The following is a 17,598-nucleotide window of genomic DNA, read 5'->3' on the forward strand; positions in this document are numbered from 1 at the left end:
ATGTCTGCAAAAAGGATGGAAAGGTACTTGTTACGGGTTCCTAGTCTTCCTTTATTGAAAATCCCAAAAGATTAGCCAATATGCTCACTCAATTCATTAGGGTGTGCGACATACACAGATGCTCCCCTACTTATGACCATTTGACTTAAGAAATACGGTAGATAGGAACATTTCTTTCGGGATGTCGAAAAATATCCTGACATTGCTGTACGTTAGATTTTGTAATGTGTGCACCTTTTTCCTAGTACAGGACATTACTGTAGTGCTTCTTTCCGCCGCTACCGGCGTGTGGCACTGTGAGAGGTCACCCAGCATCCACTCCGAAGAAGAAATCTGGCTTCCTCTTCCTAGTTCGTGTGTAAACATACTACTGTACTGTTTCTCTAGCGCGCTGAGAACTTTGTCGTTTTTATTGTTTAATACATCGTGCATCCGTTCATTATGGTTGGTGTAAAGTGTAAAGAAGAGGTGAGCCATTTCTTTTGAAATGAAAGTGGAATAAGAGAGATTGATGCGGTTGAGAAAATGGTTGGATTGCTTTTTTTTCATCCACTTTCTACCACGGAGGAGGAAGTCCCTTAACTCTTGAAGCCCATTTTTCACAAGTAAGTTAAACTTCACTTTATTTATGTCATGTCCTGCACGGTTGTCATGACGCCCAGCTGGCGCCGCCCCCTTGATACCGGCTGAGACGCATTGGACTGATTGCTCTTGGAGTACTTAAGCGCGCTCCTTTGTACTGTGTGTTGCTGGAACGTTTGTTAAACCTGGTTAAACTCCTTGAGACTTCTGTTAAAACCTGTTATATGCCTAGTTCTGTGAATCTGCCCGTATCTGATCCTGTTTTGTTTTTGTTTTTGGTCTGATCAGTGCTATATTTTGGCTAACCTGCATTGGCTCCCAGTTAGCCATAGATGTGACTTCAAGGTTCTCTTAGTATTGTACAAAATCATACATGGACTTGCTCCTTCTTATCTTTCAGATCTGATTTGCCCCTATGTCCCGGTCCGAAGCCTACGATCTGAGAGTGTCGGTCTTCTGGTGATCCCAAGAGCAAAGAAGTGTTCTGCTGGTTCGAGAGCATTCTCCATCCGGGCACCGGTGCTGTGGAATGCTCTTCCCCCTGAGATCCGATCTGCAACCTCAGTGGAAATGTTTAAATCTAAACTTAAAACTCACTTCTACTCCATAGCATATGAATAACCTACTCTTCTCGTCGGCTGAAAAATAGTCTGTGTAATATAGTGTAATAATCTGTGAAGCCCTTTGAGACTCTTCGTGATTTAGGGCTATACAAATAAAGATGACTTGACTTGACTTGACTTGTCTGATCCGTTTGTTTTTGACAACTTGTCTTTTGTATGGATTTCTAATCCACTCTGCGACCATCGATCCCTGGATCGAGTGTGCGCACCCTCCTCATCCTTCCCCCAATAAATTGTGAGTACGTCTACGCGAATGGGTCCTTTTTTCCTGTTTTCCGCTCCGCTTCGTGACAATTTATCTTTATAGACCATATTATTTTATGATTTTTTTATTACTTTAGTACAAAACAAGACAGGTTACTTATGTAAACCTTAAACATACAAAATATAGCACTGAAGCAACTTACGAACAATCGACCGGAACCTAACTCGTTCTAAGCAGGGTGGCGTCTGTACAGTAGTTGCCATATGGGAGCTTGGAACTCATTGTAGCATGACCCATAAATTCCAATAAAACTATTTATGTGTAGAGTAGTGAACCTCGCCACTTGGACCTAGGGCCTCTTTTGCCGGACTTCCAAATTTACGCAGAAACCGCCAACGCCTATATGCATGGGGAAAATAGAACATACACCCAAAAACCAGGAGCAATCCACAAGTTACAAGTTGCGCCCCCTGACCTTGAACCAGCGCAGTTAAATGCGCTATATAAATGTTATTTAAAACCGAGCCCACAACAACAAAAAATACGATTTCAATGTATATTTAAGTATATACCCACTTCACTTGTTAAAACAAAATTAAGACTCAAGATGTACCATTGGCAAAACATTAGCCTGTGGTACTTGGCTAAGTAGACTCTGACATTTTCGATTCTGTGGTTGGGGTCACTTGAAAGTGATTACTTCTCCTTACATAAAATGAGTTTAACAAAATCTTCATTTATTATAATTGTCAGGACCAGAACGGAGAAAGGACCCACTTGCGTTGCGTTTCTCTTTCTTCTCAAGTTTTATTGGAAGAAAGAGAAAGGGATGCGCCCACGATCCGGTGATTGCTGGACGCGGGAAGCAGGTCGCTCTGAACGCGGAAGTGGATCTTCAGTGGTGAGGGATGTTAGTGTCGGGAACGGAAAAATGGGTCAGTAGCCGGGACAGGAGAGCAAAAACGTGGTCGTAAGCCAGGAAACTAGAACAGACGTGGTCGGGGACAAAAAAGGTCGAAAGCCGGGACGGGAGAGTAGACTTGGTCAGGATCAAAAACAGGTCAAAGCCGAGGGACAGACGGGAGCAAAAAACAGGTGGGAGTCAGGGTCTAAAAAAGGCTTGCCTAGTGTTAACTGAGGTTCGCATACGGGCTGACAAAAGGGGACAGATAGGAATGGGTTTAAATATGGACAGGGAGCCAATCAGAGTCCGAGGCAGTTAGCGCCAAACGAGTGGGCATAGGTGATTCACTTTGGTAATCATGACAATAATTGTTCTTATAGTTTTTTTTGACACTTTTTTGGGTATGTTCATTTCCCCATATGCTATAAGACAGATCTGTAGAGACATTTTTGACGTTAAATTGAAAATTCGGATAATGGCTCAGGAGGTAGAGAGCTCGTCTTGGGATCAAGAGATCGCAGGTTCGATTCCCGGCTCCTCCGTGTTACATGTGGAAGTGTCCTTGGGTAAGACACTGAACCCCTAATACCCCCAATAAGCAGGTTAGCCCCTTACATGGCTGCACGGCCGCTATTGGGAAATGTGAAGCACACTGTAAAGCGCTTTGGGAAGTCTTGACTTGAAAAGGGCTATATAAATGCAGATCAGTACTGTAAAATTATTCAATTTTTAGATTTTCTTCTTTCCTCATTGTTTCATATTTTTGTTCACTTTTGAATCAGTTAGGTTACACTCAAATTCCACAGAAAAAAAAAGAAAACGTGAGCGATTTTTATCCATTTTGACAGCGTCCCGTGTAACCATGTGTGCATCACATGTGGGAGCGTTCAAATGTGAAATTGAATGAAATTGAACCTTTGAGCTGCCGATCAAGAGACTTTGCCAGAAAGAAGTGAGCTCACCTGTTTAAACACATTTATTACGTTGGCAGTGCAGTGCATATGCAGAATTTAGTAGTACAAGTACAAATTTAGCAACATACTATCAAATAAGTTGAGTGTAGTTAAATAGTCATAGCCGTTCCAGTAAATGTTGAGCAACGGGCGCTGAATGATAAAAAACACATGTATAACATGCAAAGTAAAATGAGAAGAAAAAAAAACAGTTTCACGTGGTTATGAACACTTCTTATTTTAGAAAAGTACAATGTGAAAGTATTTAAAACGAAAGGCTAACGTATGAACTCTATGGGGATCATATCACCACTTTATATCCCGTGGGAAAACATCAGTCGTTTCGCCCAATAACTGAATTTTTGGATTTGTGTTTATTGTTACTGCCAAATGGCACAGTGCCCCAGCAGTTCCAACAGTAAATCTTTGGTTTTATGAGGGGGCAATGACCTTTTGGGAAACACAATACATTGTCCCAATTTTGGAAAAAAAACTTTTGAGTTGCCCTTCTTTGTAAATTGAATTCCGAAATTAATTAAAGGTATGTTTACGAAAGGAACTTATTTACTTTGGTCAAGAGGTTTGTTTCTGTGTTTCTGTACTTTAAATTTTAGACTCATCTGATGGTTTTAAGTGTTGATTTTGGAAAGTGATAACCAATGTTTCCTCTGATTTTCCTTACGGGTCTGAGCGTTCACACAAAGTCGGTGAGCGGCGCTTGAAACAACAGTGAGCAACCATAATCCCAAGTGTGGCAAGATAATTAATTATCAAACATGTCAGAAACTTGACATCAAGTTACATTTTGCTGAGTTTTCGGCAATGCAAAATTATTTTTCTCTTTTGAATGAATTGACTCATGTTCGATTGCGAAGGTTGTACGGTCTACAAACGTCGTTTGTTCTTACAATTCTTTCACAAGATATCCATTTTTTTTAATTTCCTGATATATTTTGTCGCATAATATTAACATTTTTGGGGGCTTATTTAGTCGGTTGTAAGATACAGACCTGTACTTAATCACATTTTTTAGTGGAAGTTCAATGTTAGCAACAAGATTCACTTGATATAATTGGAAATTATTTGAATGCAACACAAACTTTTTCTTTTTTTCCATGTTTTTTTTTCCACCTTTTTTTAAATTCCTTTAAAAAAAATCTCATTGTGTTTATTTTTTCCGAGCTGTTACTTTTTTCTTTTTGTTCTTTATTTACTTTTTCCCTACATTTCTTCCTTTTTATTTTTTTTTGTCTTTTTTCTAAATTTTTCCTTCTTTTTTCTCTTCCTTTTGTTTCTTTTTTCTCAGCTTCTCACTACTTTTTTTATTTTGGTATTATTTTCTTTTTTGTTCTATTCCCCCCTTCCTTTAAGTCATTTTGTGCATAATTTTACATAATATTTGGTCATGTTGGGATTAAAGAAGCAAAAACAACCCAAAGAGCCGTTTAGGACCCGAAAGAGGACTCGGTTCCTTTTAGTGAGCCGAGCCGAAGAAGCCGGTTCCCCGACAAACCCTACTAACTTTACTCAACTTCGTTCTCCTTCGACTCAACTTCAAAATACCACATTTAGGACACAACGTCAGAGAAGCCCGTGAATTTTTACCTTCATGCATTTTAACTTTGACTTAAGTCGCTTCTTAATTAGTAATTTTGATCCCTCATTTTTGTGCGCTGGCTAGATTTTCTTGTGCGCTGAGAATGTGCGAGGAGTGCAGCTTAGAGGGAACACTGGTGACAACCATATTATCTCATCGAGCCTATGTTTAAAAACAATTGTGCCCCACAAATTCAACCGAGCAACAAAATGGTCCTTTTTCTTCAATGGTTGAATCCTCAGTTAATTAGAAACATGTCTAGACACTGTATATCTGTCCAACAATCTGCCCAAAATTGTCTTATTACATGAAAAACATGTCTTGTTTTGCATGTTAGCGCTCTGTTAGCGGCTAACCGGCCAAGAACAAATTATCTCACCGTGCTGTGTATATATTCAGAGAGGAGCGGAGGATATCCTGTTTGCGTCCCTGTAGCCGCCAGACACGTTGTGATGACAAAGTGGGACAGGGAAAATAAACAAAATGGAAGCCGGGTGTTAGCATTGGCGACACTTTCGTTCCGTCAGAATGTGACGCATTTAAACAAAACAGTGAGTTCTGATGAGAAAAACACTGTGAACATGTGCGATGCTAACAGCAAGCGCCACTTTTCGTACAAGAGATTTACTGTAAATTCAGGACTACAGAGAGCACCTGATTAAAAGCCGCATGCTCAAAAGACGACAATTATAATGCAGGGCACATATTTACTACTGTGCCGGAAGGAAACACAAATGAGGGATGCGTCAAGTAAAATGAGAGCCTTATTTTTTGAGACAGCAGTGCCAGGGCAACTGTACAGTGGAGGATAGTGCCAGATTGCAACACAGACGTGAAAATTCATCTTATTTTTGTCATCTCTTTGTGTTGCTGTCATGGGGGGATGTCGTGGTATTTGACCAAATTTCATTTGCTTGTTATCGTTCCTCGAGGATTAAAAGAAACGTTAGCGACCTGACACGAAAAAAGAAGCGCTTTTTTTGATAGCTAATTTACACTACCGCAAATTTAGATGTATGAATTAAGGACTTGATTTGTGTGTAAAAAAGTAAAAATATCGTGAGTACGTTGTAAAGTATTGTTAAAACTCCCGTATTGCTCCTGTTGTATGTTATATGTATGTTATAATAATATTGGCAAAAACTCATTTTTTTCAAACGGGGTCATACACTTTTCTAAATGTCACCGCAGTGTTTGTAATTTAGACTGCATGCATTGTAGAAAAGAGCAGCTTGCCGTTTTTCTCTATGCCACCACGACAAAAAAAACAAAAACAAAAAAAAAGAATAAGCCGCGGCTTGTAGTCTGGAATTTATGGTAAGAGTTGCTTTTAGTATTAAAACAACTACAGCAAACAGAATGGCCACTTTCGGCCATTTTTTTGCTGTGTAGACTCCTTAATGATGAGCTCTTTAAATTTATCGAATGCAGCGTTGATTCTGTCATGATAGTAAGGCACAAAATGGTGACGATTGGAAGACCGCTAGCCTTTCCAAGATCAGGTGTCTCCTTCGAGTTTCTATGGCACTCTTGTCAACACTTAACATCTTCAAAAGCACAAACTCTGAAGACTTGTCCACGAACAGCGTGGGAAAGAGTAAAAGTTCCATTAGACCAGGCATGTGACACCAGCATCTTCCACGTGGCCGCAGTTGGTTTTGCCCCAACCGGAGAACTTGCACTCATGGATGGAAACCTCAGAGCCCAAACATGCTACATCGTCCATCCAGATCAGACCACTACCTAAGAAAAGAAAAACAACGCAACATTGAAATTGGAATAGGAGATAATTACTAATAGGACTGCAGCGATAGAAATGGTCGACAATTAAAACTATTGTCGACATGTTTTTCCAACAGAGTGAGGCATCTTGGATTATAATCTCTGTTGGGAATTACCGTAAATTCCGGACTATAGAGCGCACCTGATTATAAACCGCACCCACCACATTTTGAGAGGAAAACCGATTTTGTACATACACAAGCCGCACCTGTATATAAGCCGCATGCGCCCACATTTAAACATGTAACACAAACACAAAATTGACCCCAGACCACAGTCCAAAAATCACAGCCGGCAAAATGAACGGAAAATGATACCGGTGCTTAAGGTTCGATGCAGACCTGCAGAGTCTGGGTCCCGTTGAAAGTAATCCAAGGAAAAAAGTGTATATTTCCAAAGGTAAGGGTGGGAAAAATATATCAGATGAACACATTTACTCACGCAACTCCTTTTTCTTTAACTAACTTTTTACCCCCTCTTCTTTCCTTGTCTGTCCCTCACCTTTAGCGGTCCCCACTTAAACTCGGCACCCCGCGTTTGTTCCGCCCCTCACTTTTCGTTCATCCATGCAAAACATATCAGAATAAGTGTCTAAAATAAATACATTACAAAAATATACAGTTGCAAATACATATTATACATGGGTTACACATATTTACAAAGAAAGACGGTACACCGAGAGAGTTTTCAAAGCTTTAATAATAATAATATAGCTTTGACAGGGCAGTTAATGGTAGCAACACTCGAGCGCCGCTGGCGGCCGTTAGAAAAGTTCCATAAATTGGCCGCACCACTGAATAACCTGCAGGGTTGAAAGTTAGGGAAAAAGTAGCCGCTTATAGTCCGGAATTTACAGTATATCTCAGTCTCACGCAGTAACAAAACTGATGGCATCAACATTATGTACACATACCAAAAGCTCCTGGGGCATTTTAGCCTTGATAGGGTGGATGAAAAGACTTCTTGCAAAGTTTGCAAAGCAGACTTCGCGTATCATGGCAGTACCTTGGTGATGCACTAACAATTAAAAAGGAACTATGTCGGACAGTCTAACGAAACGGAGTCTGACTCGCCTCTGAGAGATTATAGTAATTTACATTCAAGCCAATATGGTTTTGACGACATGCATCTTGCATTGTATATGCGTCTTTTTCACTATCACTATACTCAATGTAGCTACTGTAGGTAAAATAAAAATGATAAAAAATTCAAGCAGCTTTCGGTTACAGTCAATTTTAGATTTGATTGCACCCTGGATAAAACACATTAGCATACACGGTTAACGTTAGTGTCTTACCTTTGCAATAATGAGGTCCCTCCCCGCGTCAGTGAGTAACGTGTACCGGTTACCAACCAGCTACGAAGAACTGGTAAGCATCTAGACTTTTATAAGGTTATAAGCATCGGTGTATTACAATATAGTGGTCTGAACTGAAGTCGGCCATACCAGCCGATTTCTTTATATGTGTGATTATGTCAGGAAGAAGACTATAAGCTTTAAACACACTTCTACTCTATAGCATATGAATAACCTATATTTTATGTTGATAATGTGTATTATTTGCCCTCATGTAGGTTTTAGATGAGGGGATAATGTCATAATAGTCTGTAGTTTGCAATAGTCTTTGATCTGTGCAGCCCTTTGAGACTCTTTGTGATTAAGGGCGTCACAAATAAACATGACTTGACTTAACTGTACAGGTCAGTAGCTATCCCTGCTAATGCTATCCCACGTTTCTCTTTGTGCTTTCTGACAAGGTGAGGCACCTCATTTGACAGCTTCACAATATTTGTTCGAGCAGTCATTGCCAATCGTGTTGAATAGTACAACCGTTTTTGTTGTTGTTGTCTACTGTTTCCTGGCCTCACACACTGTTTACTATAGTTTATTGCCGTATGTCATGGTGGTTAGGTCACGTGTATGCAAAGGGTTAATAGATTTTATGCAAAAGGCTTGTATATACTAGTTCCCAAAAATTTGCATGTTTAAGAATTTGGGACCACCTAACTTAGGGGTGTCAAAGTAATTTTAACTCGGGGGCCACACGATAGAACAAACATTCTGTCGGGGGCCGGACTAGTAGATTAAAGAGAAAGAAAAAGAGAGATAAAGAAATAAGAGAAAGAGGGAGGGAAAAGGAGAGAGGGCGGGACAAATAAAGAAAAAGAGAGAGGGAGAGAGCGTGAGAAACAAAAGACATAAAAAGTCGTGAGAGAGGGGGGAAAGAGAGGGAGAGGAAGAAAGAAATCCAAAAAGAAACAGAGAGACAGGAGGAGAAAAAAGAGAAAAGAAAGCGTGAAGGATAGGAAGAGAGAAAGAGAAAAGAGAGAAAAGGAAAAAAGGAAGTTAGAGCAAAAGAAGTTAAAAAGACACAGAGAGAGAAAGAGACAAAGAGCAACAAAGGAAGAGAAAAAGAGACACAGAGAGTGAAAGAGACAGAGAGTGGGAGACAAGGTGTGGGAGAGAGAGCGAGAGAGAGAGAGAGAGAGAGAGAGAGAGAGAGAGAGAGAGAGAGAGAGAGAGAGAGAGAGAGAGAGAGAGAGAGAGAGATAAATACATAAGTACAGTGTCTTTGTTCGAGGCACCTGGCTTTGGCAACATCAAGTGGACATATTTCAACCTGCAGCTTGTTTTTCTCTTGTGCTTCTCTGAGTGTTGTGTCGCTGGCCGGATTCAATCCCTTAGCGGACCTGATCCGGCCCGCGGGCCGCCTGTTTGACACCTGTGACCTGACTAATAATTATACGGTTATTCGACTAATCGTTTCAATCGTAGGTGAGTAGTACACTATTAAAATAGTAGTTAGATAGATAGATAGATAGATAGACCTATCTATCTATCTATCTATCTATCTAACTATCTATCTATCTATCTATCTATCTATCTATCTATCTATCTATCTATCTATCTATCTATCTATCTATCTATCTATCTATCTATCTATCTATCTATCTATCTATCTATCTATCTATCTATCTATCTATCTATCTATCTATCTATCTATCTATCTATCTATCTATCTATCTATCTATCTATCTATCTATCTATCTATCTATCTATCTATCTATCTATCTATCTATCTATCTATCTATCTATCTATCTATCTATCTAGTCAGCCCTATTTGCCAATGCTAACAACCACTTCTGAGATGTTTTCATGTTATACCTTGACCGAAGCGTCCCGTCTTATGGACTTCGGCCGCCCCGGCGTATCCCAGCATTCTGCACACCACGTCGCCGTCCTTTTTGTCCCACACATCGTCACAAACTGTCCCCCATCGCTGCTCGTGGAAGACCTCCACGCGGCCCTCATGGGGGCCCGACCCGTTCACCAGTCGCACGAGGGTGTCTTCCACTGCAAACATAAAGGATGACATTTTTCAGGACTTAGGAATTCCCCCACGTGTGGGACGTTTGTTTCATGAAACGTGGCTCCGTTTTCAACCTTACACATCAAACAACAGTTTTTTTGTCAGGCTTCCAAAAAGACTTTGATGTAAAAATAAATATAATCCACCGGAGTCTGGTATTAATTTGGAGGACCTGACAGCTAAACTCAAAACATTCGCTTTCCTGCATCTGTAAATATTCACTCACAAGTCTGAGGATTGGCAGTGAAGGAGAATATTAAAAACAGACAAATGAGAATGAACATGTTAGCTTAGAACCAACACCTTCAATTCATGTTTTTATGAGTGAAAACTGAAAAATCGGCTTACAACTATTTTTGGTGTCTTTGCCATTGCAAGAAAAGGTTTTTATCATTTTTATTGGCACAAAAAATTACTTCTGCTCTAAAAACAGAAATGTAAAGAGTGGTTTACGGCCAGGGTTGGGTAGGGTTAATTTTACTTGATTACTTTCAATTACCGTATTTTCCGCACTATAAGGCGGGTTATAGGGCGCACCCCCAAAAAATAGTTTTTGGTCCTATATTTGACATACATAAGACGCACCGGATTATAAGGCGCTACAATGGGAATGTCGACAAAACAATCAGATAGTTCAGTCCAACTTATTACCCCCTTAAGATTCCGAAAGCCTGCAAAGAAGCAAATACGTGTCGTAGACACGTGCGGATGCGGTGTCCGTACGATGTCACTCAAATGCATCATTCCAAATATCATTCGGAAGGTTAAAGTCTTGGGATTCAAAAAATTCCAACCATTCCTTAGTTTCTATTTTCTTTTTCGGTCGCAACTTTACTGTGCATATGACAATAAACACTTGGAATTGGGTTTAATTTAAAAATAGACACTCCATTCCATCCATTATCTGCACCGCTTATCACAGAAACATCGAGTTCAGTCTGAAACAAGATACAGGGAAAATATATAGCCGGAGTAGCTCACCGAAGTCGTTGTGTTCAATAATAATGTGCAACCATGGTCCTCTTATATGAGTGTAGTAAATCCAGGAGAATAAAATATTTACAAATACAGAATAGTAAAAAATGCTTTCTCTATGCCGTCAACCCAACGTGTGATTCACATTCATCTTTTTCGGCCAATTGCAGGCTTTGTTTTGCCGCTTTAGCCTATGCTAGCCTGTAAATGATAAAAAGGATCCGCCCCCTTTACCTCCGAATAACTTTAGCCAATAGTGATCGAATCAACTGATGGTTGACACATCTTTTTCGGCCAATTGCAGGCTTTGTTTTGCCGCTTTAGCCTATGCCAGCCTGTAAATGATAAAAAGGATCCGCCCCCTTTACCTCCGAATAACTTTAGCCAATAGTGATCGATTCAAATGATGATTGACACATTGGTTAGCCAATGAAACGCCGGTAAATAAATCCCAGCATACACCGCGGACTACTTGGCGTTCGGGGGAAAATCTAGTCGGTGGCTGCTGCATTAGTTGCAAGACTTTGCGACTTAATATTGATCCATAAATAAGGCGCACTGTATTATAAGGCGCATGGTCAGCTTTTGAAAAAAATAAAGGCTTTTAGGTGCGCCTTATAGTGCGGAAAATACGGTACTTTTGGATTACTCCAATACCAAATATGCTAATAAAAGACAAAATAAACTCAATATGAATACAATTATGACTCACAACACGTGGTAAGCTTTCTCTCCTGGCTTTGATCTCCGGCAAAACGAACATAAAATGCGACAGAAACGAAATGAAAATAAATCCAAACAGCTTGCCAACATCATTTTTGCCGTTCCATGTATTCCGTTACTCCCCAAGCCTGCACAAAATTTAGTCATTTTATTCATATTTAGTTTCTTTTGTCTTTTATTAGCATATTTGGTATTGGAGTAATCCAAAAGTAATTGAAAGTAATCCAGTTAAAGTAACCCTACCCAACCCTGCCGCTTTCTCAATTTGTTACAAACCCAAGCTGACTTAAGTCGAGGTCCTCGTGAAAAGTGTAGTCCACATGGTGCCGCCATATCCAACAAAAGCAGAAAGCTATTAAGATGGGGTTTAAAGGGTTATTAGCGCCTCCTCACGGTAAAAACGTCATATATTAAAAATAAAACAATATTAATTTGAATAATAAACACAAAAAAGAACACTATAACAAACATACAATTTTTGAATACTCATAGGTCGAAAACAAAGGAGGAGCTGACGTGATTGTCTGTCATTTTGCTGCTACTGGTAGCCACAAAAGCCTAAAAACTTGTGAAAGGTTGGACAAAAAAAAAGGTAATTGGTAGGGTTTGTCACTATGAGTCTCCGTAGTTTTTATTTTTCCTTGTGCGGTTTAGCACTTGTTTTTGGTTTCACTACACGATGCAATTTTTTTTATCTAGTGGTCAAATATTACAGTGCCCCTTTAAACTTGAGAGATACCACTTGGTTACTGATATATGCAAAGAGATACCAGTTTGATGTGTATCTATGAGATACCTTGTTATTATTATGTTCTTACAATATTATTATTAACTTGTAAATATTAGGAACGGGGTTAAACAGGCTTATTTAACTGCAAAAGCGTCTTTCCTAAAAAGGACTTCGTGTAGATATTAAATCATTGACAGACGGATTATGACAATAAATATTTAGTAAAAATGGATCATTATCGTCATGTTAATGATTTCTTGTGCCAGTTAGAAAACCGAAAATAGGTGCGAAATGGTCACTTTTGGTGTCTAGTTTATACAAACAAATTGAATACTACAAAAATACTACATAAATGCAACTACTGTGGAAATACTACAGCAAAAATACAGCCATATGAGACTTTTTGTGATTAAGGGCTATACAAAAAAACATGACTTGACTTGACTAATCTTCCTTGTGCTATGTAGCACTTGTAGTTTTTCGGTTGCACTACATATTACAATAACTTTTAGGAGTAAATATTACACAGCTTCCCTTTAAAGTACTACTTAAACAAGACTACAAGAAATCAATTTTGCTAAGATGAAGTTTTACTTTTTTAAATAGGTTAAGTTAGCTTTATTTTCAACATGCTAGGTAGCAAATTGCTAAAGATGCCTAACACGAGGCAAACAGGAAGCTTGGAACGCAAGCGTCCATCCGCGCATCTTATTTAGATGAAAGAGAAACATGGAAATGTGAAATCGATTTCGCCAAGATAAGGTTTTACTTTTTAAACAGGTTAAGTTAGCTTTATTTTCAACATGCTAGGTGGCTAAATGCTAAAGATGCCTAACACGAGGCAAACAGGAAGCCCGCAACACAAACGTCCATCTGCGCTTTTTATCTATATGAAAGAGAAACATGGAAACTGAAAATAGATTTGGCCAAAATAAAGCTTTACATTTTTATTAAGTTAAGTTAGGCTTACTTTCTACATGATAGGTAGCAAAATGCTAAAGATGCCTAACACGAGACAAACAGGAAGCCCGCATAACAAACCATCTGTGCTTCTTATTTATATCAAAGACAAACATGGAAACTGTAAATCGATTTTGCCAATGTAACGGGTGTAATAATAACTTTTGTTTTATTGAAATTTCTGCTGAAATATGTTGTATAGTTTTTTTGTAAGTGTCCTGCAATGATGAGTCCAACAGTGCCACCTGCTTGTATGGGGTAAGGTTTGGTTTGGCTTTTGACTCGTGACTGGAAGGCGGGGTTTGTTGGCAGTCTAACAACGCACTGTCAACGGTAAGCCACGATCTTTTGGTGCTCCGCAAAAAGTTAATTTTAAACATTAAAACCACAGCTGACAAATCTCTCAACATTCACAGTAATGTGATTGATGTTGTCAAACTGTTTGGATTTATTTTCGTTTTACGACAGTTTTGCCGGACGTTGCATGTTGTGCTAAAATGTTAATTCCCCTTATAGAGATCAAAGCCAGCAGAGAAGCTTACCACGTGTTGTGTTGTGACTCATTCATTTGCAGGTAAATTGTACTCGTTCTTTATACTCGTTATTGTTATTATTTCTATTTTCTTATATATAAAAAAAGGATGATGTTGGTTAAAATTCAGTTTAAAGAAAAATATGTTGAATTAATTGTAAACGTTAAAAAAACACTATACGATCTCTTGTTAAAAGTATCTTGTTAAAATGGATGTAAAAATGTATTGTGATGGTTGATATTCTAAAATATATTTTATGTAAACTGAAAAAAAAGCTCTTTGATATGTTTTGGGCAGTCTAACAGCGTGCTGCCAAGGAGATCAAAGCCAGCAGAGAAGCTAACCACGTGTTGTGTGTGACTCATTCATTTGCCGCAACTATAATAAAAACCTCATCATCCGGTCCAGCGTGAATGTGGATCTTTGGTGGGACAGATACACCGCGGTTACACCAAGATAAAGTTTAACTTTTTAAAAAAGGTTAAGGTAGCTTTACTTTCAAAATGCTAGGTAGCAAAATGCTAAAGATGCCTAACATGAGTCAAACAGGAAGCCTGCAACACAAACGTCCAGCTGCGCTTCATATTTATAAAAAAGAGACACATGTGTGCCATTACTTCCTTCCACAGTAATGTATATGAATCAAAATCTAGACTTTGAAGTTAAAAAAAACAGAGGCAACATAGAGCAGTTGATCTTCAAAAGACTAAAACTAATCAAAAACTTTGTCACTGTCAATGTTTTGGACTGCAATGTCACCAAATTGCAGTCCATTATTCAAACAGCCCTTGATGATCTCATTAAAGCAGAAGTTCGGGAACTTTTTTGACCACAAAGAGCTGTTAAAGCAAAAATATTTAAACAATTTTTTAAGAGATACATCTAAAGACAAAATTCAACAAAACCGCCAAAGCCACTCGCCAGACAAAAGGTAATTCTTCATATCTTTTTTCACTTCAAATCCATGTCCTATATCAATATAAATAAACCACTTAAAATTTGTCTCCTGCCCTCCTAACTTAAAAGATAGATAGATAGATAGATAGATAGATAGATAGATAGATAGATAGATAGATAGATAGATAGATAGATAGATAGATAGATAGATAGATAGATGGATAGATAGATAGATAGATAGATAGATAGATAGATAGATAGATAGATAGATAGATAGATAGATAGATAGATAGATAGATAGATAGATAGATAGATAGATAGATAGATAGATAGATAGAAATACAGATGGACCAATATATTAATGGACTGATGAATAGATGGATGGATGGATGGACTGATAGATAAATGGAAGGATGGACTGATAGATAAATGGATGGATGGACTGATGGATAGATGGATGGATGGATAGATAAATAGATAGATAGATAGATAGATAGATAGATAGATAGATAGATAGATAGATAGATAAAATAGATAGATAGATAGATAGATAGATAAAATAGATAGATAGATAGATAGATAGATAGATAGATAGATAGATAGATAGATAGATAGATAGATAGATAGATAGATAGATAGATAGATAGATAGATAGATAGATAGATAGATAGATAGATAGATAGATAGATAGATAGATAGATAGATAGATAGATACATAGATAGATACATAGATAGAAATACAGATGGACCAATATATTAATGGACTGATGAATAGATGAATGGATGGATGGACTGATAGATAGATAGATAGATAGATAGATAGATAGATAGATAGATAGATAGATAGATAGATAGATAGATAGATAGATAGATAGATAGATAGATAGATAGATAGATAGATAGATAGATAGATAGATGGATGGACTGATGGATAGATAGATAGATAGATAGATAGATAGATAGATAGATAGATAGATAGATAGATAGATAGATAGATAGATAGATACTTTATTCATCCCCACAGGGAAATTCACATTTTATAAAAGTTTTGAGGCTCATTTTGATTGTCATTTTTGTCCGAAATTATGGTCTCAGAACAAGGTGAAAGCAAAGTTCTTCTGTAAAAACGTCACAAAAATACTGCAAACGAGGATATTGTTGTTTTTACCTTCGTCTCAGACTGCGCTGGACGAGAGAGGGAAGGGCGTGCCTTACGCTGTGTTCAGAAATCCGCCCACATCTACCGATCACCCAATCAAATTGCTTTGAGTAGTTTTCTGGTGGGGCAGCACGGCGGCGCAGTGGTTAGCGCGTGTGGCAAAGTTCTAAGGTCTCGGGAACCTCCTGTGTGGGTTCAAATCCAGCTACCGGACTTACTGTGCGGAGTTTGTATGTTCTCCCGTGCTTGCGTGGGTTTCCTCCGGGCACTCCGGTTTCCTCCCACATTCTAAAGACATGCATTTCAGGTGGATTGGCCGGTCCAAAATTGTCCCTAGGTGAGAATGAGCGTGCGAGTTGTCTGTCCCTGTGTGCCCTGCGATTGGCTGGCAACCACTTCAGGGTGTCCCCTGCCCACTGCCCGATAATTGCTGGGATGGGCTCCAGCACCCCCGCGACCCTACTGAGGATAAGCGGTGCAGCTAATGAGATGAGATGAGATGAGTTTTCTGGTGTTTATTTTAATTCACAGTTTGATCTGTGGGTTTTCATCACACAATATCTCAACAGGGATAGTTTAATGAGCGTAGCAACCTACTGTTAAAACAGGGTATGTTGATGTGACACCCTGACTGTAAACTGTAGTTGAGAAAGTGCCCTATATATACTGGACTGGACCAGGAATCTGGTTATTGTTGCTTTGGCTTTGCATATACCAAACTTGGGAGGACATTTCTTGACTTCTAATGCCACAGAGATATTTTCAATAGTTAGAGCCATAGGTACTCCATTAATCACTGGAAATCTGGACTAAAAATTAGCACTGGTACCTTGTTTTCAAAAACATGTTTTTTAGCTTAGGTAAAACAAATGCAAGTCCAACTCCTCAGCTTTGAGCTAAAACAGGACAGTCTTTATCAGCACTTCTGTGGACCTTGGAGCCTCATCTGGATTTGTTTTGCCTACATGGCAGCCGGCCAGGGAAAAGCCAGGCCTCTACGTAAGAAAGCGATCAGGAAAAAGCGACAGGTTAGCGAGTGACAGGTTTCCAAAGACTCGCCTTCATGTCAGACAAATGGCAACTGGTCTACTGATTAATTGCATCGGCCAAAACGAACAAAAACAACCTTGTATAAGTTGGTAGGCCTATGAAGGTCTAAACCTCACCTGTTTTTACTCCGGTGTCACCTTTATCTCCTTTCATTCCTCGTTCTCCTCGCTCCCCTGGAGACACAACACAAAACAACGTTGTTTATGGCAAAATTCCCTTCTATTTATTGTCGCTTTTTTCATTTCATTTGAACAGATTCTGGATTCTGGTTGTGGCGTATTTGCCAGACCTAAAAACCCCAGATTGGCCTGAAATGTAAATGTGTGCCTTATAATCCGGTGTGCCTGCAGGGTTGGGTAGGGTTACTTTAACTGGATTACTTTCAATTACTTTTGGATTACTCCAATGCCAAATATGCTAATAAAAGACAAAAGAAACTAAATATGAATCAAATGATAACTCACAACACGTGGTAAGCTTTCTCTCCTGGCTTTGATCTCTTTGATCTCCGGCAAAACTAACATCAAATGCGACAGAAACAGAATGAAAATAC

At 38.9% G+C, this 17,598-nt stretch overlaps 1 protein-coding gene across 3 annotated transcripts in view; it reads right to left on the reverse strand.

Annotated features, from left to right (window-relative positions):
- The window catches only part of scara5 (scavenger receptor class A, member 5 (putative)), an 81,169-nt gene that overhangs the window by 337 nt on the left and 63,234 nt on the right, over positions 1 to 17,598 (reverse strand). For 2 of the 3 annotated variants that reach the window (XR_015848317.1, XR_015848316.1), the window contains exons 10-12: positions 17,162 to 17,218; positions 9,814 to 10,002; positions 5,244 to 6,607 (exon numbers count right to left, since the gene is read on the reverse strand). Coding sequence is in view for 1 of the 3 variants with exons in the window: in XM_088325445.1 (XP_088181571.1) it covers positions 6,474 to 6,607; positions 9,814 to 10,002; positions 17,162 to 17,218 (380 nt within the window). In the remaining 2 variants the exon portion in view is untranslated. Of the gene's footprint in view, positions 1 to 3,267; positions 6,608 to 9,813; positions 10,003 to 17,161; positions 17,219 to 17,598 lie in introns of those variants that run through there. The other variant, XM_088325445.1, reaches the window with a different exon arrangement.

This window comes from Urocampus carinirostris, chromosome 20 (assembly GCF_059441175.1).
Source record: "Urocampus carinirostris isolate Australia breed hairy pipefish chromosome 20, RoL_Ucar_1.0, whole genome shotgun sequence".
Taxonomy (NCBI): Eukaryota; Metazoa; Chordata; class Actinopteri; order Syngnathiformes; family Syngnathidae; genus Urocampus; species Urocampus carinirostris.